The 25,166-nt window shown below is 41.6% G+C and overlaps 4 protein-coding genes across 7 annotated transcripts; 2 read left to right on the plus strand and 2 right to left on the minus strand.

The window, feature by feature from the left end:
* The first annotated feature begins 8 nt into the window (after nt 1-8).
* LOC136439992 (dynein axonemal light chain 4-like) lies at nt 9-2,308 on the plus strand. The gene is made up of 3 exons (XM_066435720.1): nt 9-301; nt 1,045-1,128; nt 1,565-2,308. Exons 1-3 carry the CDS (start codon nt 224-226, stop codon nt 1,727-1,729), a joined length of 327 nt encoding a protein of 108 aa, XP_066291817.1. The 5' UTR covers nt 9-223; the 3' UTR covers nt 1,730-2,308.
* A 138-nt stretch (nt 2,309-2,446) lies between these two features.
* Nucleotides 2,447-11,746, minus strand: LOC136439988 (cytochrome b-c1 complex subunit 2, mitochondrial-like). Its single transcript, XM_066435714.1, has 14 exons — nt 11,638-11,746; nt 10,417-10,500; nt 9,869-10,018; nt 9,384-9,448; nt 9,122-9,178; nt 8,555-8,679; nt 8,028-8,125; nt 7,606-7,663; nt 5,805-5,903; nt 5,170-5,372; nt 4,688-4,768; nt 4,204-4,280; nt 3,652-3,805; nt 2,447-2,982 (listed from the first exon to the last, which is right to left on the minus strand). The coding sequence occupies exons 1-14, from the start codon at nt 11,665-11,667 to the stop codon at nt 2,896-2,898; spliced, it is 1,368 nt and encodes a 455-aa protein (XP_066291811.1). The 5' UTR covers nt 11,668-11,746; the 3' UTR covers nt 2,447-2,895.
* Nucleotides 11,747-11,943: 197 nt separating this feature from the next.
* LOC136439985 (all-trans-retinol 13,14-reductase-like) lies at nt 11,944-20,507 on the plus strand. Its single transcript, XM_066435711.1, has 12 exons — nt 11,944-12,224; nt 12,894-13,076; nt 13,538-13,668; nt 14,349-14,456; nt 15,184-15,385; nt 15,657-15,857; nt 16,221-16,340; nt 16,593-16,712; nt 17,060-17,191; nt 17,606-17,772; nt 18,259-18,418; nt 19,053-20,507. Exons 1-12 carry the CDS (start codon nt 12,023-12,025, stop codon nt 19,181-19,183), a joined length of 1,857 nt encoding a protein of 618 aa, XP_066291808.1. The 5' UTR covers nt 11,944-12,022; the 3' UTR covers nt 19,184-20,507.
* LOC136439990 (uncharacterized) lies at nt 19,494-24,465 on the minus strand. Of its 4 annotated transcripts, none has more exons than XM_066435717.1 (4): nt 23,850-24,465; nt 22,366-22,401; nt 21,540-21,704; nt 19,494-20,979 (listed from the first exon to the last, which is right to left on the minus strand). In XM_066435717.1, the coding sequence occupies exons 1-4, from the start codon at nt 23,956-23,958 to the stop codon at nt 20,858-20,860; spliced, it is 432 nt and encodes a 143-aa protein (XP_066291814.1). In that variant the 5' UTR covers nt 23,959-24,465; the 3' UTR covers nt 19,494-20,857. The 4 variants fall into 4 exon arrangements, with proteins under 4 accessions (XP_066291814.1, XP_066291813.1, XP_066291816.1 ...); XM_066435716.1 differs by having other exon boundaries at nt 21,540-21,731; nt 23,850-24,462; XM_066435719.1 differs by lacking the exon at nt 22,366-22,401 and having other exon boundaries at nt 23,850-24,460.
* Between the last annotated feature and the right edge of the window lie 701 nt (nt 24,466-25,166).

A 25,166-nucleotide genomic window follows, 5' to 3' on the forward strand; every position in this document is an offset into this window, starting at 1 on the left:
GTCCGTAGCTTGGTGGTCGCCACAACAACAGACAGGTGAGAAACTTGCACGTCTTGGCGGCGTTTTCTCGCGATTCTAACGTCTTCTGAGGAATCAGACGCGTCCTGACGCCACAGAAACGTCATACAATCCTCAAGGATCCAGAGAAGGGGATCTTTCCGTGCTTGTTGCCTTGTTTACCGCTTGTGTTTACGCCGAATTCTGGTTGCGGTGGTGAGAAAAGATGACTGAAGCAGCAGGTGAACCTAAGAAGGAGGAGGCGCAGGACTTCAGACGTCTTCACAGCTATCCGCTCATCAGGGTAAGGCGGTTCTTCACGTAGAGCTGTCTCTATGCACTGTAACACACATCTATGATCATATTTGATTAGTAGGTCAACTTTCATGACAAATATCCGAGTGTTAATAACTTTAAAGTTTTCCCAGCAGGACTGAGCAGTTAGTTGAAGGTCACCCCTCCCCTCATCAGACTTACTTCAGAAAGTACCTTACTTACTTTGCAGTCTGTCCTGCGATTTTGCATCACATGTATCCTGGCTTCAAATCATGCTTGTAAGAATTGGATTAAGAAACCATTTGATTTGATGGAGCAACTACGTGTTGCAGTTGATACCATGAATAGAATGATGTGACAGTGTCAAAGATTGTTGTGCTAAATTATGTCAAATTATGTGATGCCATGTGTTCAAAGCATCCGTCTACAACAGCCAACAACCATTGATGAAGAGATCTTCCCATTGTAAATTCATCACCACATCAACTGCTTTATAGATAGTGTCATATTCAGAAATGAACGCCATGATCAATTTGCTATAGAATTTAATGTTTTTTCTTGATAGACTATACAATCACTTTGACCAAGGACATTGATATTTTGTTGTTCCTTTGTGTAAACAAAGGATTACATTTGTTGTCATTGTTGCATTAAAGAAACACAACAGTTGTGAGTGTTGTACTTGTGAAAACAAAACGTTAATCAATCAGCCATTTTGCATCAAAGAAGTTTTGTAGAATGTGATTTTAATTTCTCGTTATTTCATTCCAGCACTCAGACATGAATGAGGAGATGAGAACAGAAGCCATGGAGTTGTGTGTGACGGCCTGTGAAAAGTTTTCTACAAATAACGAGGTCAGAATACTTCACTTTCATAGCTGGCCTTGGGTAGAGCTGGCATTGTTACTTTATTCTGTATGCATGCTGACACTCTGGAGCCCTTTTGTTTGTGATTCAACAAGTGTATACATGCGCATAGCAAAACTAGGATAGTATGTATTCTGGAACAGAATTGTTAGTGAATAGTATATTTCAGTATTGGGCTCCTGTTATACCTTTGACATAATCAGGTTTTGTTACTGTGAATACAGTTCCAGAACAAAACATGTTACCATGGCATTTGTGCTTCTTGTTAACTGTATTTGGTTTACTTATATTTGTAGAAGCATACAAAGTTACAAAACATAGTTTTTTATGTCCTTGTCAAGACTTCTAGATTACAGTAACTTCTACACCTAACTCTAAGCTGTATATATTCCATGACGTGTACATTGTATACTTTGTCCCCCAGACTGCTGCCCGTATGGTGAAGGAGAGCATGGATAAAAAGTTTGGGTCCTCCTGGCATGCTGTGGTGGGGGAGGGCTTCGGCTTTGAGATCACGCATGAAGTCAAGAACCTTCTCTACATGTTCTTTGGAGGGGAGAAGGCCATCATTGTATGGAAGTGTTCGTAGAATGAGAATCTTCTTCTGTATAGTTTGTAAGATTTAGAATAAAATGCCTACAGCAACATTCTTCTCCACTATACATTTGATGTCATTTGGCTAGAGTTTGCCTTGGCCAAGTTGTGTCTTGAACTGTCTTCTGAGCCAGGTCAGCAGTACTTAAAGACTTTCCATGACTATGGAAATCTCTAACCTGGCAATGTTCTTCTTGCAGATGCAATTAGGCCTTCAGTAATGTTTGACAGCTAGAGACTGAAGTGGGTTTTTCGGGCTCTACAATGTTGCCAATTCTACCATTGACTCTGTAGCTTAGGTTCATGCAACGATGTACAGTGAGATGGCAGTACGATGTATTTATACTGCCATCATTGAGATCAAATTTTACATTTGTAAGACACCTAGAGCTGTGAAATTTTGAGAGATATACAAAATGTAGCCCTTGAGTACTTCATGGACATGCACCCCAGATGTACATATTTATTTCACCCCCAAGTTGATATGAATTCTGAAAGACTCGTATTGTTTGTAGCAAATGACTCTGTATGTTACAATAGGTGAAGGAAAATTAAAATATCAGTTTTCAATCTATTCTTGTTTTTTTTTCCTTTATAGGGTAAGGTATGCTCATTGTAGAATTTTGTCTGCATTATATATTCACAAACAAACTATGAAATTGAACAATTTAAAAGATACATAAGGTAGTAAAAAAAAAAACTATCTCAGCTATAGACTCAGATATAATACTTTATTTGAAACATTCTGAACATGAGAAATTCAAGTGCAACCTGTACTTGTTTTGAGGTTTATCACATTCTGTTCTTAAAATTTGGACATCAGAACTACATTCTACACCATACAACACACACTTTAATGACATAGCATCTTTTGGGAGAAATCATTACTGGTGTTACAAATACTGAAAATCATCGCTTTTAACCTGTTTTCCATTCAAATGTACTTCAAAAAGGGTACTGGTATGTTAAGATCAGTCTTTGCCATTCAAGTATGCAACTTAATTTCATAATATAGTTCACATTTCATAGTTAAAGGGTACACGTATGACAGTTGGGTCTGGACTACTATTAATGTACAGAAATAGCCTTTGAAAAGGGTATATATCATGTTCAGTTTAACACAATCTGCTAGAGTATAGCCATCAGTTCTATGTATTTGGGTTAGACTAGTTGGTCTAGGTGAGGGGTGCTGGATAGATCTCCCAGAGAAGCCATCGTCGGCTTGCCATTGAACACACGCTTTGCAACCTGCAACAAGATCAACACAGTGTTTAATGACAAATTCATACATTGTATTTCTTATATAAATTAAAGTAGAGTGGATTCAATCCTCAGCTAACTGTCATGTTTCGCACAGCAATAATCCCTCAATACAACATCTGGAGCCACATAGTTCTCGTTTAGAACTTTTATTTAGCCTGTCACACAGACCAGTTTTGCTGTGTGGCTTCTTCATTTGCAAAGGCCAGTTCAAGAAATTTGCACTAATATACTAGTAATACCACTATGAGGAAATGTCGAAATAACATTTTGTAACGCTAATAGTGCATAATTTTCTCTTAATTCTATGTGTAATTTTTCTGTTACTTTCAGGTATTTGATTTCTGGTGGAAGCTATTTTTCCACAACCAATTTTATAGTTATCTTCCATGAGCTCTCCTGGTGAATCTGGAAAATGAGCGGGGGCTTATTTTTTTTGACAAACATTTAAACACTTAAAACACAACAAAAGAGTTTTCTACTATGGGCAGCTCCAGACGAACAATTTTTTCTTATAATCCCGGTAAAGTCAGATCTTGTCATGGAGTTCTCTTGTCATGTGTCTTGATGTTGATTATCACATGACAGGAGACAGTCATGTATAGGCTTGAGATACTGACGCCCCCTGTCCCTGTATAAGGTATTGCAGGTGCCCACCTTGACTATTTGGTCAGTGGTGATGGAGTCCACCTGTGCTGCCACCTGGTCAGGGCTGACGTAAGCTGCCGTTTCTACGGCCTGGAGCGCCAGGTCTTCTAGCACGTTAGCCGAGTCTTCCATGGACATCAGCACAGCAGCCTTCAGCTGGCTCCTACATGGCCAAACAAACGATATGTCAGACATCACATGACAAGCTTTGATATTATTGTTCTAGAATTTGAAAACTTTTGTTTCTTATTCAGACCTTTGGTCTCCATAAAACAATAGCAGTTTAAAACTTGAGGCAAAGCAGAGCAATCAATAGTTATCATTTATTCATGGCCAATTTTTAGTTTCCACCTGACTCCTTTATGGGCTGAGAAAATGGCTAAATGGGGAGGATAATTCCCCAGAGGGGTAAGTAGGCTGGAAGAATTCATGCTCCCCCATAACTATTTTCTTAGCCCAGGTGGAGACTAGGTGTTTTTCATCATATATTTTTTTATGGATGGATACTATACGTATAATTTTATTATGAAACATATACTATATTGAAGGATGGTTACTCACTTGGCCCTCTGTACATCAGCATCCTGAACATCACCCTTAGTGATGGCTCCATACTGACTCACAGCTGCCTTCAGAACCTGTGGGGAACAAGTAAAGTGTGAACCCAACAGATTTCTACAGCCCAGCTTAAGGCTATTTCAGGAAAGGTACATGTTGAGAATAGATCCTGATGACAATGTTGCTCTCTATAGGATTGGTCATCACAGCACAAGTGACAACAGCACAGCATATAGGTCTGTTGACGAGGTTACTATTGGGATAAGCAGGACCATCCCATTGGTCGGTTGAGACATTACATGATGAACAAGGGTTGGTGGGATATGGAGAAGGAAAGGGCATTTCAGTCAAGGTTTCTTCCTGTTCGGCGGTATAGTCAAATTATTTCTGCTATTCCGTGCTCTTGGGAAAAAAAGGTTTCTATATAATGGTAATGAATTATAGTGAGAATGAACAGTTGAAGTTTTTTAGTAAAAGGTTGACTCACTGTTCCCATCTGCTCAGCCGGTGCTGTGGCCAGCAGTCCAAAAAGCCCAGAGTCTGTGTAGTTGGCATTGAAGCATGTAGTCTGGATATCACAGGGAAGAAAAACAGCCATGTCAAGTTAGAGATCATCATTAATCTTAGAGATAGAATAACATGTTGCTAAATTTGGCAGTTAGCAACAGTTTCTGGGCTCGAAATACCACGAAATGAATTAGTGCTGGTAAAATTGGAGTTGTGCAGGAATTTAGGTCTACCTGCATTGTTCCAACTTATAGTAATGGGTACTTGTTTGTTTCCAAACTTCGCTGGCACAGTTCACATAAATGTTCTAAATCTTGATGTGCAACAGACTTAAGATGCAGCCGAGAACACCTTAAAAACATTGTTTTTGATAAACTTGAAAGGAATGAAAATGAGTACTTGCAGACAGCCCTGGTTTGGACTGAATGTACAAATTGTGCAAATGAACAAATCTCCACTCACTGAGAAAGGCATCTGTGTGGCCTGAGCCACGCCCCTGTTCAGGCGGGAGGAGGCGATGTCGCTGCCCCACTTGACGTAGGGCCCGGCTCCCAGCAGTCTCTGCAGCACCCCGAGGGACAGCAGGTCCGTGCTGTTCAGGGACGACCCTTCCGTCACGATGGCCGCTGTGCTGATGGGGCCTGGGATGTGTGTCCTCGAGTCAACTGGGGACACAAAGGAAGATTACACTGTGTTTGAGCACCTCCTAGCAATTAGAGTTGGAACTGCATGACATCTTATTGTATTCTAATATCGAAACAATACGACAAGACTCAATGTCAAGAGATTGGTTTAATCATGTTGGTACAACATCTTTCAGGTGTCCATCATGCATACTGACTGCAGCAGCATACCAACATTTCGAAAGGCAATTTCGACAACTCTGCCTTCCCATCTTTGTATGTAGGCAGTCAGATGATTAAATTTCTTCCCAAAGCAATGTAGCTTTAACGTCACAGTTGACTAAACAGAGAGTACGCAATGTATTTGATTTAATTGTATTTGATTTAATTGTATTTAATGTAAACAGACTCTGAAAATTGAACACTAATGGAGATCTGAATAAAACAATAAAAGAAACAAACACCAGTGCTCACCTCCCCCGACATACTTGGCTGGTGCTTTGTCAGCTGGTGGGCCGGTGCTGACAGAGAACAGGTCCTCCCCCAGCTGCACCAGGGTGTCGTGGTCAGTACCTGTGGGACACAACAAGACTCTGGAACTCTTTCCTCCATCAGGTAATACACAAGCAAAGCATTAGGAAGGGCATCCAGGCGTAAAAACTCTTGCTACAAAAAAGACTTGCACTTGCTGAGGAGTTCTGGGGCTCCCCCATCCATGTGCAAGCACGTCCAACCCCCATATGATGGGGAATAAAAGACGTAAAATTGGAGAGAGAGAGAGAGAGAGAGAGAGAGAGAGAGAGAGAAAGAGCCAGGCACTAGATATGTAATAAGTGGGTACTTGTCATGTCCATTTGTACATATATATTGTATGTGTAGTAAATTGTAATTGTAAAATCAATGCCATTCAGGTATGTACGTATGTATGTTGATGAAGGTTACACGTCCAGGTAGTAAAATATGCTAAATGACAGTTACTCAAGCAACTGGATATAAAATTTTGAATTCAAAATTCTATCCAGTTGCTTGAGTAACCATCACTTGGTGTAGGTATGTACTGTAAGTCTACTTAGATCCGCGGTATAATTAGATCCGCGGAATCCGCGGCGACCTCTGCGCCGCGAATCAATTTCCCCGCGGATATGTTTATCGTACTTTTGCCCCCCTCCCCACATTTACGAGTGAGCTCGACTTCAGGGAAAAGCGACACATAAACAATGCACGCGATTGTGTAAAACATGACAAACTTTTACACAGTACATACGTGTAAACAAGTGATATTACATATGATACGCAGAAGTTTGGCCGAGCGGCGTCGCTACTCCCGACCGCTACACATATACAGTAGTAATTTACCGAGAAATCAGAAAATAATTATCGAGATACACGCCACAATTTGGGCTTTGCATTGTTGTTACGGGCTTGGGGACGCCGTCTACCGTTGTACAATCACACTCTTTTGTTTCTTGCTATTGTTATGCTTGCAAACAATCGATATCGGTGCCTCTGACATACGTTGATCTCATTAAAAACCTGTTTTTCAAGAAAGCGAGCAAAAATACGTAAAGAAAAAGAAGATTTTCACCCGAGCATTTGAGTCCCTACGCTGTGATTTGCCGCCATTTGCCGCCATTTGTGGTCGTATTCGGTGGAGAATCTATTCCTTTAATTTTTTTCCCGTGAAAATTCTGCTTACGTAGCGTAGATGACTCGTATTTTACGCCGTGATTTTACTTCAAAATACGGCGCGCTAGCGGCAGGGCCGGGCTGGGCCGCCATCTTTGTTTACTCATGTTTACCGCTGTTCTAAGCGCTGATTGGTTTGAGTCAGAAAAACTGTGCTCTGATTGGTTGACTGCAAGATTTCACGTGATCACAAGGCGGGAAGTCCCCGTCACAATTTCGGCGTAGACCGCATTTTGTGACGATTTTGAAGCAGTTTTGTAGCGACCTTCGTAACATTTTTTATTTTTGAAAATTGAACAAGCATTTTCTGATGGCAGTATTCAGTTGCTGTTTTTTCTACTCATCGCCCAGCGCGAATTTAGAACCACCGCGGATTTTCCATTTGCCCGAAACCGCGGATTTTAGGCCCCGCGGATCTAAGTAGACTTACAGTATATCTGCAATCTTAATTAAAAATAGATTAAGATAAAGAAGCACAAACTTCTAATACAAGGTAGGAAAGAGAGATGTTGGGAGAGTGTAGTTTGTTGCTTCTTTTTCCACATTTACATATCATTGAAGTACTGGGATGAATATAAAACAGACTTACCAAGTCCCACCAGTGCCATGCTTTGGGAGGTGTAGCACTGCTGCATGAACTCAGTCAGCTGAAATGTTTTGTTTTCAAACTGTTAATGTCATAATGGTTTGTGTCTATACCCCAAAAGGACAACTAGGAGAACATTCTTTGTAGGTTGTAGCATGATCAGATTCATCGTACATCGTCATATGATTGTGATGCCGTAGGAGCAGGCTTTGACAGAACCAAGAACCAACAAGGATCAAAGCGAGCCATTTCAGAAACAAACAGGACAGCTGAATTTTGCATGACCCAAGCATGGCTAACCAAAGAATGCCCTTAGTTAGGGATCATACAAGGAATACCTTAATCAACATAGAAATGGTATTTTCAAAGTTTACAATACTTGGACAAATATTACATATATAAGATCTGCATTCCATCCTACTCACCATGCCAGGAGTGTGCTTGCCCACCATAACTTCTGGTGCATACAAACTGTTCCCCAGGGAGTCCCTGTAGGCTGCTGCATGGACCATTTCACTCACAGCTGCAGATTAGATTGAAGTCATCATTAGAGCTTCAGACGATATCACATCACAATAAGTCAAAACTGGCTGTTGAGCATGCATGTATTTTGCACAATGACAAGTATCCTATTATGAAGAAACAAACTGTTCTCCAACTAAAAAATTGGACTCACCAGAATTTACAAATGAATCATTCAGTCCTCTTCAGCTGTCTGACTAAATTGCTCTGGACATGTGACTGAAGAGGACAAAGCAATTCTGGGGGTCAAAAATTCTTGTGGGTCCAGTTTTTGAGTTGGAGAAGAGTTTATTTCTTCATAATGTATTTTACCTTTCAATTCGTGATAATGATAAGCATCCTAATTAGTAAACAGATCATTTCTGAGAATTGAACAATGTCTTCATAAACCTCTGATTGGTTAACAAGACCAAAGTTGAAGAGAACTTACCGATCCCTGGTTGCTTCTCAACACAGGCCATCTCCACTGCCATCCTGTCTTCAATGCTGGACACCTCCCATGGTTTGAAGATCGGAGCTGAAACAATGCTGGCCAGGTAGCCCAGGGTGGACTGCCTGTGATGGGGCAGAGAGAAATGGAATGCACATTTGGAATTCTTCCAGCAAATGTTCTTGGGTAAACTACACATCAAACTTTACACAAGAAACAATCGGCAGGAATAATCATGACATGGTAACACCATCTTTCCACCAGAGGCTAAGACTGCTGAGCGACCAAAGATTTGAAATTTTGACAGATCGCGCAACAAGTTTCATAGAGAAAGAACGACTTGTGTTCTGCTTTGTGTTGTCTCTTAAATCATACTTTTACATCGTACAATCATATTCCAATTATGAAATCGAGGGTTAAGAAATCCAATTTTGGTCGCTATAGCTCAACGAGCACTGTCTAATGGAAAGGGGGCCTAAGCACCAACAGTAATAACTTTAAGTTTATCAGTCAATTTTTCAAAGACTGTGGCATGTTACATGACAACCTAAGATGCTTTATACTTACATTTCATCCCTGAGACAGTCCACTTTGTACACCATGTGTTCTCTTGATCCAGAAGCCCTTTAGATGGAAAAAACACACATTGGTTTCACTTGTTATTCCTAAGCACAAGAGATGCATTCAAATGACACTATAGTGCGCACCTGAGCTTCTTATTACAAATAAAACACTTGAAAATATTCCTATGTAAGTTGATCTAGACACATGGAGTAAGACTGAAATACAAGAAAGTGATGAACAACATGATGTCTGATTGGAAACTTACTCTAAGCTGCCTCCCAGCACTTCTACACCTCGGGTGAGACGGAAGGCGGAAAATTCTTTTGTGCTCTGGAATAGTACATCAGAAAATCAGTGTGATCGACTCTTGTCTAAAACATCTTGTATCCAATGACATAACTACAACAGCACAGAGACTGCACTTTCAAACCTCATCTGTCTGACATACCAGTCTGGAAGAAGCTGATTCTTGAAAACTTAATATTACACAAAAGCATCCTGTGATATAAAAGTGTTTGGTCCAGAATTAAGAGATTCTGGGTTTAAACCCTTGACAAGCCCCAATGTTGTGCCCTTGCGAAAAGTACTCCATATAAATTTCGTCACTTAACTAGCTTCAACTAAGGACGTCCCTCAGATTGGATGTTAAATGGATGTTTGAGGAGAGACACACCACGAGCATGTTAAAGAACCCACCAAACTTATACCTGTAACCAAATAATAACAATACGTAAGAGAAGCAGTCCTTACTAAGTTGGCAGACAGCCTGAGTGCATGGCTAACCCCCAGGTTCTGCAGGGTCTCGTAGCGACTGCCGGCCTTGATGTACAGCGCCACTCTGGACACAGGCGAGTTGTTCTCCAGGGAGGCAACCACCATGCCATTACTCAGCTTACTGATCTGTGGGAACAAGGGAGGTTTAGTTCACTACTATCAGTTACCACAAATCAGCAAGGAACAGCATGACAGCATGTTTTTTTAATCTAATAGTACTTGTCAAGCTGTTAATGTATGTCGCTCTAGTAGTAGTCTACACCAATTGGAAGGCAAGTCAATATAGCATATAATATGACTACTTTCCCTAAGCTTAATCTGCAATTCAAACTTACATTCTCTCTGTATTGTACAACAATCACACCAATATGAATATGATTTTTCTGAATGTCATACCTAGCTTATGACAATTCTTAGACTTTTAAGACACTGGCTCTTTAACAATGATTGAAGGCTGGAAAGTTAAGTCCAGCTATAACTAACAGCATATATCCCTTGAAAGCATATCTGTACACTTCTGTTACCTTAACAGCCTCCTTAGGCAAGGGAGCCGGCGGGGCGGCAGTGTGGGCCTCCTTGACTGCAGCTTGAGTCGACTGCAGTCGTCGCTGTTAGAAGAAAGAGACAGTAACATTTTTAAGACATGGATATCTCCTTTAGTTTTACTGTATGACTCTGTTTCCTTGATTATCTGTGTTGAGAACACTCATACAACTCAGTGTTCTCACCAGAATTTTTTCACAGCATAGGGGTCAGGTACAGAAGGACAACTTAACGCGGCGCAAGTTACACGTGAAGGGCCGGAGACATGACCAGAGTAGAGAGTCTGGCATGCTCCCTTGGAAATTTTTATGATTCATAACCCAATGAGACACTATTTCCTGCATTTTGAGGGATAAATTTTGTAAAGTTAAGTTTTTCCTCTGTCACAGCCTCATTCTAAAGCCAAATATGAACTTTTTATAAGATTTATGGAGGGTTACAAGCTTCTTCCCAGAAAGAAACACCCCTATGCTGGTTGAAACACAGCATAGGGGTCAAGATCACAGCATAGGGGGTCCAAATCACAGCATAGGGGGCCCCTATGCTGAAAAGGCCTGGCGAGAACACTGCAACTTGTTGCCCCTGGTGAAATGTCATCATACATAACTATCTATACACGTACATGCCACACATGCGTATATGCCTTCTCTTATTACATCAATATATACCCTTTACCTTGACCTGAAATGACCCCAATGACGATTTATCCCTGACGTATCCTGTAAATTGTAACTTTCACAATCTTCTAATAGTTTTGTCATCTTTATAAACATTGTGTTATATCAAATCTTGGGGACATAGTATGGATCAAACGTTTGACACAGAACGCTCATGACTTGGGTCGGATGATTTTTGAAAATTACCACTGACTTGATAAGCAGCTGAAAGATTCAGCATGATATTTGTGACGTGGAAAGGCCTACATATTGGTATTACCTGATGTCTACCCCAAAAATATAAACGATATAAACTCACTGTACGATAAAATGATCTCCCCTCCAAATAAATCTTACGCAAAAGTACTGAAAAAGTGATGGCTGATGCCTCATGACCTTCGAATCTGCGACCAAAATAAGCTCCTTTCCACAATACTTCTGAATAGATATGTATTCTGATTAGCCTTATAACACTTTTATGCGCACATGTTACCATGTGTGAAGAGAAAAGAATGATTATATTCGATCTGGAAGGATATAACTTACAGAAAGTGGCCGTAACAACCTCGATGCCATGGCTTTGCCGGGACAAAATGGCGGACACTGGCACAAAATCCCGGCATGCAATGTAATCCACAGGTCAAAAGCGCAATAGATCATTCCATTGAAATTATGAATTCTATTGTTTTTTCGATCACTTAAAACTCATAAAAATGTCATGTAGAGGTTCAAATATACAGTATATATATTCAATAATATCTATTGCATTCATGTTATGTATAATATTTGACTTTTTTTAACGATTTAATTCTTATAAAAATGCATACGCCCCTATATTTTGTAGTGGCACATAGGGCGTCCCCTTTGCGCAACTGGCGTCGTTCCTCTTTGCAAAGCTAGGTCACCGGGACAGGTGTTCTTACGTTTAGTCATGGCGTTCTTCGCAAACGTCGCCGCCTCCTTCGTGTCCAACCCGGTCCTGTTGGTCCTGGCGGTGGCACTGATCGCCGTAGTCTTCATGGTAACGTCGAACAGAAAGCCTCGCGGTAAGAACCCGTTCGCCACCGACTGCAGGAGGCCGCCCGCCCCGCTGGTCACGGATCAGTCGGCCAGAGACCGAGTCATCAAAAATGGTGGGTACAGAGTTCACTCCAAAGTTCTATTGCCGAGTATTGGAATGGCGCAGTTCAGTGTAATACTCTATGCACATTGAGTGCGTACGTTGTGATAACATTTACCTGGTTGTCCACACACCTGTCCTATCCATCCACAACATCAAACACAGGTTACATACAAAAACACAGGTTATATAAACCAAAGTTTAACTTTTTGTGCAACTGAACTAAGCTTAACCGACACAAAAAGTTTGGGAACTTGCTTTCGATTAATCACATCTCTGCTGTTTCTGTTATATTCTGTTATGAAATACTGAAATATCATTTGAAAGCAACTTTATTATTACCTTTTACAAATTTATTATGGCACCCCATTTGCCATGAAATTCATGAAATTATCTAATGGGTCACGCACCAAGGCTGCATATGTGAGCTAGTCACGAGGAAAAAGTGCTAAAATTTCCCACGATCATATGTCTGTTTTTTGAGTTGGAGTTTTGTTCGTTAACGCGAACAAAACCTATTCCCGTTTTTTTAATGGTGAGCAGTGTGTTCCATACCTTTGGAAAGCTTGATGGTATCTATTGTCCTTTAAAATTGTACATTTGTAAGAACTTGAAGAAGATGAAATGGGAAGAATTCAAACTTTCCCATGTTGATTTACATTGTACCATCATTACCCTCCAGGTTTCGTCATCAAGAAAGTCCCGGAGACCCTGGACGCCGTGGTTGTCGGCAGCGGTATCGGGGGGCTTGGCGTGGCCGCCATGATGGCAAAGGCTGGGAAGCGCGTGCTGGTGCTGGAGCAGCACGACCAGGCGGGGGGATGCTGCCACACCTTTATCGAGAAGGGATTCGAGTTTGATGTTGGTGAGTTAAGTCATTATGACGATGATGAATTTTATGATAAAAGCCATGGCAACAAAATTCTATTGCTAATCCGTTCAAATCTGAGGCGGTAGAAAGAAACAATTTGTGAATGTAACCTTTCCTTTTCATTTCAATTGCTATCTTCGTAGCTGTTTTTGGCCACAAAAGTCCTTCATTTCTTTACTAATTACTATATTGGTCTTGCCTGTGCAGTTTCTTCAACATTTTGAATGGAATAACCCAGGTAGATACAATACATTCACATTCATCTTTTTTTATCTTCATAATTTCAGCATCATATTTGTATTATGTTGTCTTCTGCAAAGGTCTGTCAGCAACTGTTTTTACTGCAGTACAAAATCAAGTGTTGTTTTTGTTGCCATATACTTGTACATGTTTTTGTCAAAGATGGCAGGTTGAAGAGAATTAAGTGTATGACATTGTCTTGACACTGTTGACAGGTGTCCACTACATTGGTGAGATGTGTGGGTCCACCATGAACAAGGTCCTGTTCGACCAACTGACAGAAGGACAGCTACAGTGGGAGAAGCTGGATGATACCCTGGATGTCGTTGCCCTTGGTTCTGAAAATGTAGTGTACCCATCAATGTTACCCTGCCTGGTCAAGGAAGTCCTTGCCCTAGTCTATGGATATGTTTGTGTGCTAGAATTAGTAGAAATACATAGGGATGTCATTCTGGGAGTTCTGTTCAGTCAGCACACAAAGGTTGTAGTATCCAAGAGTGGTGACTGTATTTTTAAACAAATTATATTATTTCATGCAAATTCCTGCCATGTATTTGAAGATTTGTGAATGAATATATGCTTGGGAAAACCCTAGTTTTTGAAAAAGCATAGTTCTCCTTTTTCTGGAATTTTGTGGGAGAAACTGCATGATGTGTCCTTGGTGCTGAAAATGTAGTGTACCCATCAATGTTACCCTACTCAAGTCTATGGATATGTTTGTGTGCTAGAAATACATAGGGATGTCACTCTGGGAATTCTGTTCAGTCAACACACAACGGTTATGATATCCAAGAATGGTGACTGAGTTTGTATGCTTTCAGAATCAAATGCCTGCTATATATGCATATATATGAATATTGTATGCCTGAAAATATGCATGTAAAAGCTTGGGAAAACTCCTCTAGTTTTTGAAAAGCATAGTTGTGTAATCTTCTTTTCTTTGAATAGCTTTTCTTGTATTTGTTTGTTTTAGTAGCAATGAGTAAGATGGCTGTTTTGTAACTGTCTCCTGTATCTCTCTAACAGCCTAGGAAATTTCCCATTGTCCAAGGAAATGAAGCCTTTAAGAAGGCTCTTCTTGAGAAGTTTCCAGAGGAAGAGAAAGCCATTGATGGGTTCTTGCTCCTGCTGAAGGTTGGACATCCTCATATATATTTTTGTGCACTGTCCTAAATAGTTTTCTGTCTATCTGATGTGCCTCATTGCGGATTTCGATAAACCTACAGGGCAATAACTTCTTGATACAGAAGGCTGTTCATTCACTCATGCCACAGATGCTATTGAAAGACGTGTCTTGTGCAAGTTGTTGCAGTTCTACCTGTGTATAAAAAGCAAGTACAGATAGCTTTGAAACAAACATTTCTGTGTGTTGCTGGGGTATAAGTCAGCCTATTGCACGATGCCATCTGTGAACAAGTTTGAATATCAAAATTTGGATTACCAGTAGTATGCAAATGTTAAAGTAGGTGCACTGCTTGGTAATTTCTCTGCTTTTCTGCTATATGTACAGATTTAGTAAGAAAGAGCATTCAGCCACTTATGCTCCATGTGTTATTGAAAGACTTGTACATTGTACTTGAATATAGCATCTAACTACATGTACAAGTTATTGCAGTTCTACATGTTTGTAAAAAGGAATCTTTGAGATGGACATTTCTATGTGTTGCTGGATTGCAACTTATGGCATGCCATCTAGGAACAAGTGTAATCTACCCTTTAGCATACTACCGCACATCTTGATACATGTATTTAAACCATGAATATCGAGTTGTAGATTGATATGCTAAAGTTGTTGTTTTTTACTAAAGGTTAACAAAAGTAGGTGTTCTGTTAACTATTCTGTTTCCTGTCATTTTCACAGAAAGTAAGGAAGAGCATGATGGGGTATGTCGGACTGAGGGCCCTCCCCCAGTGGGTTGCTAAGCTGCTGGTGAAGACAGGCCTGGTGAACTACATGACCAACTACTTCAAGTACGCCAGCAAGTCAGTCAAGCAGACACTTGACGAACTCACCGACAACCAGGACCTGAAGGCAGTTCTGGCTTACAGCTTTGGTGACTACGGTAAGTGTCATCTTATTTGTGCAACTTGCAAACTGAGGTTGCGAGTAAGGGGACTGTCTTTCTCTTCTCTTTTTTTTCTTTGTTAAAAAGATATGGATATGTAGAAAGAAATATACCCTTGATTAAAGTGTTCTTCTTGTTTACTACTGGTCCCTGAAAAATTGATTAAACTTTTCCTGTCCCTGCATATAGTGATGACTTTGTGTACATTTATTGTAAATTAATGATGATGGTTGTAAACTAATGATGATGATTGTAACTCCTTCTATAGGTACTCCTCCCAAAGATGCCCCCTTCACCATGCATGCTACATTGATCAGCCACTACTACTACAATGGAGGGTATTACCCCATTGGTGGAGCCAGCGAGATCGCCTTCCACATGATCCCTGTCATCGAGAAGGCCGGCGGCGCTGTGCTGGTCAGGGCACCTGTCACTCAAATTTTGATTGATGACAGTGGTGCTGCATGTGGTATGAATATTGTTTATTTGTAAGACATTATGAAAGCGGCGACTATGATGATGATGATGACTATAATAGCTTATTGTTATCCACTATGTAATGTTTCATTTCCCCGCCTTTTAAGTGAATTTGTTATTGGAGGGGGGGAGGGAATTTGCAAATCATGAGTATAGACCTAAAAATCTACCATGTTTTAAAAAAAAAAGTCATTTCTAAGTAAGGTATATCTCAGCAACCCTTCTGTACTACCTTAATTTTTTTTAAATTCTTTTTATAGAAGGCTGTGATGTAGGTATGCATGTTGTTTTGGTATAGTTAGTCATGTGAAGAAGATACATTTCTGTTAAGGTGATTTATGAATTTTTTGTGTAGGTGTGCGTGTCCACAAGTCCAGTGGAGACATCGACATCCATGCACCAATGGTCATCTCTGATGCTGGCCTGTACAACACGTACCAGTCACTGCTGCCAAAGGAAGTTGCCCTGAAACATGGTAAAGAACCAACTATTCTGAATACGAAAAGATATGAAACATATACCATTTAAGAAGGAAAACATTGGCCTATAGTTTTGTCATGAACATTCATTTCAATGAATATGTAAGTACATGTACATGTATATGAGTGTGTAATATGCACTGTAGGTAAATCTTACAGGCTGTACTAAAACTACCAGAAAATACCTGACACTGTTATGCTGACACTGTTTAACCGCCAAGATGTAACTGTAACTGTCTGTGTCAAAGGTCTGGATAGTGTGCTGAGCAGGGTTCGCCATGGAGTGGGTGCGGTGAGTCTGTTTGTGGGCCTCCGTGGGACTAAGGAGGAGCTGGGCCTCAAGGCACAGAACTGCTGGGCATTCACCGGTGAGTGGTTCTGCTGTCAAACATGGGGTATCAGGGGATGTCTTAGGCCTTTACCGTTATGTTACCATGCGACAACCCATGTCTCAGGATATAATTCAGCCAGTAGGCTTCAATGTACTCTCACAACCATTCTTTCATTCATTCATTCATTCATTCATTCATCCATTCATTCATTTATTCATTCATTCATTGAAATAGAGCCTGTTTCATGAGTCTGTACAACTGCATGTACAATAAACTATTTTGGGCAACATGTCATTCATATCAGTGCAGTTGGAACTGTTTTATGCACACACATGTTACTGATGAAAATCTGAATTTTGTTTGACTCTCTATTTTCTGAACAGAGAATGACCTTGATGCAGGCTTTGAGGAGTATATTAGTAGGAACGCAGAGGATGCTGGGAAGGCTGATGTTCCTCTCCTCTTCATTTCCTTCCCATCATCCAAGGACCCCACCCACGAGCAGAGATACCCAGGTAACCAGGCCGTGCAAACATCATAGTTCATGGCAAATTTGTGTTCCCAAGACATTTCTTTGTAAATGAAGGATTCATGGAACAGATTTATAAAAGATATGTCTTGGCAACCAGAATGTATCAGATGCAATTGTTCATGAAATAACTTTTATAAGGAGTCAAAAATGATGCAGATTATGGTTAAGAAACATAGATAGTTCACCTGGAACACCGGTCGGTAGTGATACACTGCTCAACGTGAAATTCAGTGAGTAAAACCCTCTTGTCGATTCAGAGAAGTAAACATTAGCTCCAAGACAAATCCAAGACAAGTTCTGAAAAGCCCTTCACCATAGCACACCAGCTTGGTGAGTAAGAGATGGTGGCTGGCTATATCACACTGAACAACTTCTGAATGCGCTGTCTTCCCTCCAGGCAAGTCCACCTGCACCATCATCACGCTGTGCCCGTACGAGTGGTTTGAGAAGTGGGAGGACGAGCGCGTGATGAAGCGAGGCGAGGAGTACAAGGACCTGAAGATGGCCGTGGCTGCCAGGATCTGGGACCAGACCTGCAGGCTCTACCCACAGATCAAGGACAGGGTTGGTGTCAGGCTTCCCTAATGGTTTGAAGTAGAACTGCAGTTCACAACCTTTCAAGTACAGTGTACTGTATAGATTGTGACTCTACCCACAGATTCAGGACAGGGTTGGTGTCAGGCTCCCCCCAATGGTTTTAAGTAAAACTGCAGTTCACAACCTTTCAAGTATTGTATAGGCTGTGACAGCTCAACTGGTAGCAGCCTCACTGTTGTTTATTAGTTGCTAGTTCAAATTAGTTGGAGACCCCGGGTCAAACCTGGGTAGGACATTTCGGTTGGGGCTGCACCCGTCTTGGAAGGGACGTAAAATTAGGGGTCCTCAAGCATGTTAAAGGGGAAGGGCTACAGGTAGCACCTCCCTGTAAAAATGTACCCTGCTCAGAAACAGTAAGGAAACACTACAAGGGTCTGAACGAACAAAGATGCACCTTGTGCCTGTAAAAATGTAGGCAGTGATTTGAGAGTCTTTTTTTTCTCCTCCTCCCAGGTGGAGTACTTCGAGATGGGAACTCCTGTCACCAACAAGTACTACATCGGGGCCCCCCGAGGGGAGATCTACGGCATCGACCACAACATGGCTCGCTTCACAGCAGAGACGGCCACCCAGCTGCACGCCCAGACACCCATCCCCAACCTGTACCTCACTGGTAAGGCACTGGATACCACATTGTTTTTAACAAAGGAATGTGATCTTTTGGCTTGGACCTTCTCTTTAACCCTCTCCATACTAAGGTAGCTGTTTGGCACCAACTTTGTAATGGTTACTGGATTAGGCAACAGGGAGAAGGTTTTTTAATTGTTTGTCCCCAACTAAGTGTTATTGATCATTCCATTCTTTAAAAAAATTCAATTATTCAGGGAGTGGTAGGTTGTGATGGGCTTGCCAGCTTCTATGTGACTGACTAGTTTTCTTTGTGAATGAGGATTATGGGCCAATAGATGTTCTGCCACTAATTGTGTGGAGAGGGACCCCTTGAAGGCCTGGATAATGGGTGTTTTGTGTTGCACAGACTGTAGACTCCTTGTTGGTGTGGTTATGGTGTTTGGCCCCAAACACGAAGGGTGAGGCCCTTGGGTAAGGCACTTTACGCGACCCACTCCACCCAGGTGTAAAAATGGGTACCCTACTTCAGTTGGACAGAGAGGGATGGGCTCTGCCCTCCAATACCATGCCTTAGACACAGTGGATAACAACCCACTACCCCTACAGCCTCAAAACGGCTATGGCACTACCTTTTCCTTTTAATTTAGACTGTAGACAAGATTGTTGCTATTTTTCAGGCCAAGACATCTTCTGCTGCGGGCTGGCCGGTGCCCTGTTTGGCAGCCTCCTGTCTGCTAACTCTGTCCTGAACCGCAACGTGATCTTTGACCTGCTGAGCCTCAGGAATAAGATAGCCAAAAACAAGTAAAGTGGATGTATCCCACCATGCACTGCACTGGCTGCTTGCTGGTTCAGCGCATGCGTAATCCCATGATGCAATGTGGCATTTTTTTAGTGCCGCAGTTGGCAGAATTGAAGCACAGCCTTCTGCAAGTATGCAATGATTTTATCTGTAGTTGATCTGGGAGTAAGGTAAGACGTTGAAAAAAACAACTAGACTATTTTACCAATGCAGAAACATGTAATGAGTTTGCTTGGCAAAGCCACCTTGGACCACTAGCTACTTGAAAAAACTTCATGCTTCACCTCGATTGATAACGACAGAGGAAGAATAGAAGAAGGGTGTTTTTCCTTTTTATTTGCTGTGCTGTTGTTTTAGTTTGAAACATAGCTAAGAACTATAATATGATGAGCAAAATCTATGAAATTGACCATAGATTATTCCATTGTCTAAAGAGAAGCCAAAGTGAAATTACTGTGGAGCAGTGTTGTGTGTTACACGTGGTACAATATTTGGGTTATTCAAAATCACAGATATCTTCAGATTTTCTCATTCAAACATGATTACCATGTATATCCGGTTCCAATCATCGAGCTTGGTAATCATAAGACTATGAATACACATGATGTGGTTTTTGTACTATGAAAGATATTCTAAACTTTTTCTACACAACATAAGCATTCATTACAATTGTAATAAATTCCATTGCAGAAGTAAGCTAATAACACACAATGAAGTCAAGTCACTTTTCAAGTCAAAAAATTCTAGGTCAAAAGGACAGAAAAGGCAAGTCTCTGCAAAGACTACTGAATATAATGCTTGCATAAAAGTTCATATGTGATGAAATGCAACATTTGGCAAATATTAAACTTTTTTCCAACACAAAGATTGGCCTCACCCCAATAGTTTAATTGTTCCATATACATACTACATGTTGTCCAGCACAGTAATGCAGCTGGTTTCGATGTTATACACTCCATTCCAATGACAAGTACATTGTGCTTGATACTGATCTCTTTGTTGCAGCATAGTAAAGTTTTCCATCCAGTTTACCTCAGCTGTTATGGTTCCTATGGTGACTATCACATTGAGGTATCCACTTGTGTCTTGTGCAGAAAAAATATAACTTCTTCATGGACTCATGTCTTGGAAGATAACATTGTATGAAAGAACTGCCTTGCAGAAAGTCCAGCTTCCTTGAACATGAATCTGATCATTTTCTATAATATATTTTCCATAATTTTTTTCTTCTTTTTATAGACGCACAGGTTTTGATTTATGTCCTTAAAAATAATAGATACCTTGCATTGATGAGCACTTGCAAATTAAAGTAGCCGTTGTACAAGCTCTAGCCGTTGTACAAGCTCTAGTTTTTCTTCTCATTTTTTAATCAATAGCAATGCATGTATAGTCCCACATTGTACGCAGTGGTGCAGATAGCGGCCAAACTGTAAAGAGTGTTTGTGAGTTCCAGGGCTGTCTTCAGGACCCGTCCCTCTGTCCCAGGATGGAAAATTTGCTTGTTGGGACAGAACAAAAGTTCACCCTGTCTGTCCCAGAAATGGGAACTTCATGACATAAAATTGATTAAAAATGCATTTTTGTAGGCTTTGAATGACACAAAAATCAAACATTGTATCTCTAACAATGAGTGGGACGAAAAAAATTTAAAGCTTGAGACAGCCTTGGTGAGTTCTGTCATCAGATGACGGTCTCTCGCAGTATAGAGCTGGTCTCGGCCATGCTGCTTCCACTGGAGCTCATCTCGCTGGACGTGTAGGCAGACGACTCCTCTACAGCCATAGTCTCTCCTGTCAGGGAGTCTAAATGTAAGGAATAAGGAGTTTATTCATGTGACTTTGACCTTATTTGGTAGCCTGGGTGCCATCTGATTACTTCCGGGACTCCTACAATTGCTGCCACTTTTTCAGGGCACCCAGTTTACTAGATTGCAACATCACAATACATGTGGACTACAGGCTACTGATATTGTGCATTGCACATTACACATTACAGAACACATGAAACATTCACACAATGTTACTGTCAGCCTATTGGCTACATGTCAGACACCTTTACAGGTTTGGTACTTGAAAGGGAGATGCATCATTCCTTTGAAGTAATGGGAGAAAGAAGGCAGTTGAGGATTTACTGTTTCAAAGTCCTGCCTTTTTTTAGCAAATCTAAAGTTGTTGCTTACACTTGCTAGAAGCCTGGAATATGAAGGAAAGAAAGAGAGCCATCTTGCATTTGTGCACAAATGTCAGCCCCAGGAGTCGACAGTTTATTGAGTCATAAGAATAAGCAAATGTTGCTGGAAAGATGAAGCTGCAAATAACTCTCTGCATAGAATGAAGGTTTTAGGCCGAGTAAAGAGACTTACCAACAGAGATGCCGTGCTCCATGGCCCGTGGAGTCTTGTCGCGCCCCCTGGTGTAGCGTATGAATACTGCAATGGCAAGCACCAGGACTACACCACAGGCAAGTCCGATCACGATCAGCTGCCACTCAAACAGTGGAATCGATGAGTCTTCCCTTTGATTGACCTCTGCAATGGATGATGTAATTGTACTGACTGGAGTAGGAAAAATAAGGTGGCATGTCATCATCTGAGTCCACACATTCTTTACTTTTATTCTGGATGTATATCCCACCACTCAGACATCACATGGAGAGAGTAGCTAAATCATGCAAAGTGTGATGGCAGCCTCCATAGCAGGCTCTCTGGGCTTTTTTTGGCTTATAATACGCTTTTTGCTGATGACTTCTTTTTTACTGGGTCTTTTGTGTAACGTAATTAACGGTTAAAGTTACAGGCTGGCTGCACAAACAATCCAGTACAGAAAGAAGTCATCCGCAAAAAGTGTATTATAAGCCAGAAAAAAGGCCCAGAGAGCCTGCTATGGAGGCTAGATATCTGTTATGAAATATTTTACTTTTCATGTGTTGTTAATTCAAGACTTGTGGGAGGGGAAGTTACTTCTTGACTATATTGCACATTATTACAGTATATCATTTTCAAAGACAGGAACATTCACATAAAGAATGTTTAAAGAGAGAGCAGTGTATAGTGGTTTTAGTTTACAGTATTAGTGGGCAACTTGGCCCTCCTTGTTGTCTGAAGCTGTTGCAGAAAAATAAAACTTATTCGAAGATGCAGGAGTCTTGTCACAGAACTACCCACCCCACATAGGATTTGATGTGTGTACCTGATGTAGTATCTGGAACAAGTGTTGTTGGTACCGCTGAAAACACAAGAACAAGACGGTTGCAGGTGAGGTAGCAGATAGCTTTGAAAAGTAAGTCGGTACGGGGAGCCCCTTGCGACATTCTCTCAAACTACAGCTGCCTTTCAAAGTACGCTATGCATGAAATTGTTCCATCACAGAGTTGGCACCAACTCGGAAATATGGTATTCCATCCAACATTTCGAATAGCAACGTAGAGCCGACTTCAGATGTTAGCATCAAGCGCCAAACCTCTACATCTAAAGGACCCAATACACTTGTCGAGAAGACTAGTGGCGTTAACCTGGCGTGCTAGCGCTCGGGTGAAAGCTCGAGCCGTGGCTCTGCAGCTGCCGCATTGCACCATTATCCATAAGATTATACTCTCAAGATCAGTTCAGGGATGTGCGCCACGTTTCATTTCATTCAGGAGACTGAGCATGAGGTGCTTTGGCAAAAATGTGTGTTCTAGAAAGTGTTTTCTGTTCTTGTTTAATGATTAAAAAATACTCAAAATGAGATAATAAGTCGGACTTTCATGCTCGCTTTAGTAGTGTGCTTTGAAAATGAGAGAACGTGGCTTTATCGAGCTTTGCCCTAGTATGGACGTCATTGACTTCCCACGTAGCCAAGGTGTTTACTTTTTACGAACGAATTAAGGGCTGGTAGCGAAGCAACCTTGTCGCTTGTGCGATACTACGTAACATTAGCGTGCTGTGACGTGGTTTTCATATGCTTGACTTGCCCCTGCAACTTTGTTCTTTTCAAATGCGCTGTATCTCCATGAATACCCCTGAAAGAAGGACTTCCTCTTGTATTTTCGCGTTATGACGTCTTCAAACGGGAGTTCGGGCAACGGAAGGCGAGCACGTTATTTGGATCTGCCGCCCCCTTGTAACATTTTTCAAGCAGATGCTGGGAGGGAAAATCGTACCGTTTTCCTTAAAAGTACTTGCTGAGCGAAAGGTGCAGTCGGAAAATGTTGCGGTAATCTCTCCCTACATCTGCTTGGAGATAAGGCGCCGTGGGGAAGTCTACCCTTGAACCCCATGTGATGAGGGGCGGTCCATGAACAATCATGGGGGGGGGGGGGTATGAAAATGGGGAATACTAAGTACTATTCTACTGGGAGGACATAACACATGACGCCTGCTTTCTCTGACATACATGATACGTCCATGGCCCTATCATATTTTCTACCGCCATCAACGATTTAAGAAGTTATTTGCCAATCAATACAATATTAGCTACAAGCTTAGGCGCTAAGCACATGTTCAGAAGTGCGTACACATGCAATGTGACTTAAAGTAAGACATGCTTCACATGGGGAGGTGTTTATAGTACACTTCAGGTTCAATGTACCTCACGGTTACTGCTGTGTGAAATGGTTATTACTGTTGCTCGTTTACATATTCTGTCAATCACACCGGTAGATAGTCCAAGCGGTAAAGATATGTTCAACTTACGGCAGTCACCACAGTGTGGGTCGTCCGGCAACTCGTCACAGCTGGAGCACTTTCTACAGCCAAGGGTAGGGTCATACCCAAAACCTGGCTTACATTCCGTGGAGCCCATATTGAGGACGGTTAGTTTAGCGGCTTTACGTCCACTGGGTGACCGCAGAATGGCAGTGTGCACACGGAAGAACCGCAGAGTGTTCGGAATAAAGTCAACGGCTTGATCTCAACGGCATGTTTCCTTCCGGGAGTAACAAAGTCACATACGTACGTCCACAAGGAAAGTATGGTGGTATTGGTGACTCACCGCGCTAAACGAGTTCAAACTTCCGAGAAGTGAGCTTGGCACTGAAGGGATTCCTGTGAACGGGAACAACGAGGGGGGTTCTGTCAATACAAACGTTAGTTCCTCTTGTGGCGTGTCAGTTCTCTATTTCACTTTATAGCTAACCCGCAGGGCTGACTACTACGAGGTATCATATACCTATTGAGTAAAATGTTTGTACGTTATCTTGCATCATGTTCAAAACGATCAGCTGGCCGGAAGATACTAATGACTTGGTGGCGTGGATCTAGGCTCCTGAAGAAAATCATTCAATTGCTACTATTTATTCGATTTGCCCGAATAGGGACCTGCTGGCATTCCGCTTCGGGCGATAACGTGTTAACACAGAGTACAACGTGGGGGCTGTTTGTCAAGATTTTTGTGACACCCACACACTACGAAAATGGAAGCTATGATAACAAGGGCTTCCAAGGCCAGCCTTGTCCGTTTCTACAATAACAGGAATGTTCGATCGACGAGTACATGACATGACCGTCAGTGAACTCTGTACCCTGTTCCGGCGCGTACAAGGCCATGATCGCTTCAATGCGGTCATGGTCATGTTAGTGATTTCTGCATCAGTCACGTTGTCACTCTGTAGTTTTGTTCTACAGATAGAATCTTTTCCGGTAGCATGTGACGTTCATATAACGTGTAATATCCACCCCTGAGTGTGTTTGTTTGAACCTTATTTGTTCACTAGTGAGAGGCGCAAGTCGGTCTGCAGGCCGCTTTTCATTGAGGTCATGAGTGATTGGTATACAATCTACAAAAACATGTACATGTAGGCCTTCGATGAGAGCACTATTGTCGTCTATAGTCATGATAGTGTAGCGTGTGTGTCAGTAGAGAGAGTCAGAATACCGGTTACACAACTCAAAAGCTACGCGTTGATTCGGTCTGCACAGTCTTGCCTATCGTGGCGCTACTGGCGTTGTCAAAACGCCCCCTCCCCTACCATTGTCGGGGAGTCGTGACCGAAACCAGCGAAATCAGTTCAG

This window comes from Branchiostoma lanceolatum, chromosome 8 (assembly GCF_035083965.1).
Source record: "Branchiostoma lanceolatum isolate klBraLanc5 chromosome 8, klBraLanc5.hap2, whole genome shotgun sequence".
NCBI lineage: Eukaryota > Metazoa > Chordata > Leptocardii > Amphioxiformes > Branchiostomatidae > Branchiostoma > Branchiostoma lanceolatum.

Bases quoted from the DNA above. Each gene is read 5' to 3' on its own strand.
- LOC136439988 (XM_066435714.1), bottom strand. From the start codon at position 11,667: ATGGCATCGAGGTTGTTACGGCCACTTTCT. The intron at 8,126-8,554 runs GTAAGTTCTCTT...TCTAATCTGCAG, and splicing joins TGAGAAGCAACCAGGGATCG to CTGTGAGTGAAATGGTCCAT. The intron at 4,769-5,169 runs GTGAGTGGAGAT...TGTGATATCCAG, and splicing joins CCACACAGATGCCTTTCTCA to ACTACATGCTTCAATGCCAA.
- LOC136439985 (XM_066435711.1), top strand. From the start codon at position 12,023: ATGGCGTTCTTCGCAAACGTCGCCGCCTCCTTCGTGTCCAACCCGGTC. The intron at 15,858-16,220 runs GTATGAATATTG...TTTTTTGTGTAG, and splicing joins TGACAGTGGTGCTGCATGTG to GTGTGCGTGTCCACAAGTCC. The intron at 17,773-18,258 runs GTTGGTGTCAGG...TCCTCCTCCCAG, and splicing joins ACCCACAGATCAAGGACAGG to GTGGAGTACTTCGAGATGGG.
- LOC136439990 (XM_066435716.1), bottom strand. From the start codon at position 23,958: ATGGGCTCCACGGAATGTAAGCCAGGTTTTGGGTATGACCCTACCCTT. The intron at 22,402-23,849 runs GTAAGTTGAACA...TTGTGTTTTCAG, and splicing joins CCCACACTGTGGTGACTGCC to CGGTACCAACAACACTTGTT. The intron at 20,980-21,539 runs GTAAGTCTCTTT...CCTTACATTTAG, and splicing joins GGAGCACGGCATCTCTGTTG to ACTCCCTGACAGGAGAGACT.
- LOC136439992 (XM_066435720.1), top strand. From the start codon at position 224: ATGACTGAAGCAGCAGGTGAACCTAAGAAGGAGGAGGCGCAGGACTTC. The intron at 302-1,044 runs GTAAGGCGGTTC...ATTTCATTCCAG, and splicing joins ACAGCTATCCGCTCATCAGG to CACTCAGACATGAATGAGGA. The intron at 1,129-1,564 runs GTCAGAATACTT...TTTGTCCCCCAG, and splicing joins AGTTTTCTACAAATAACGAG to ACTGCTGCCCGTATGGTGAA.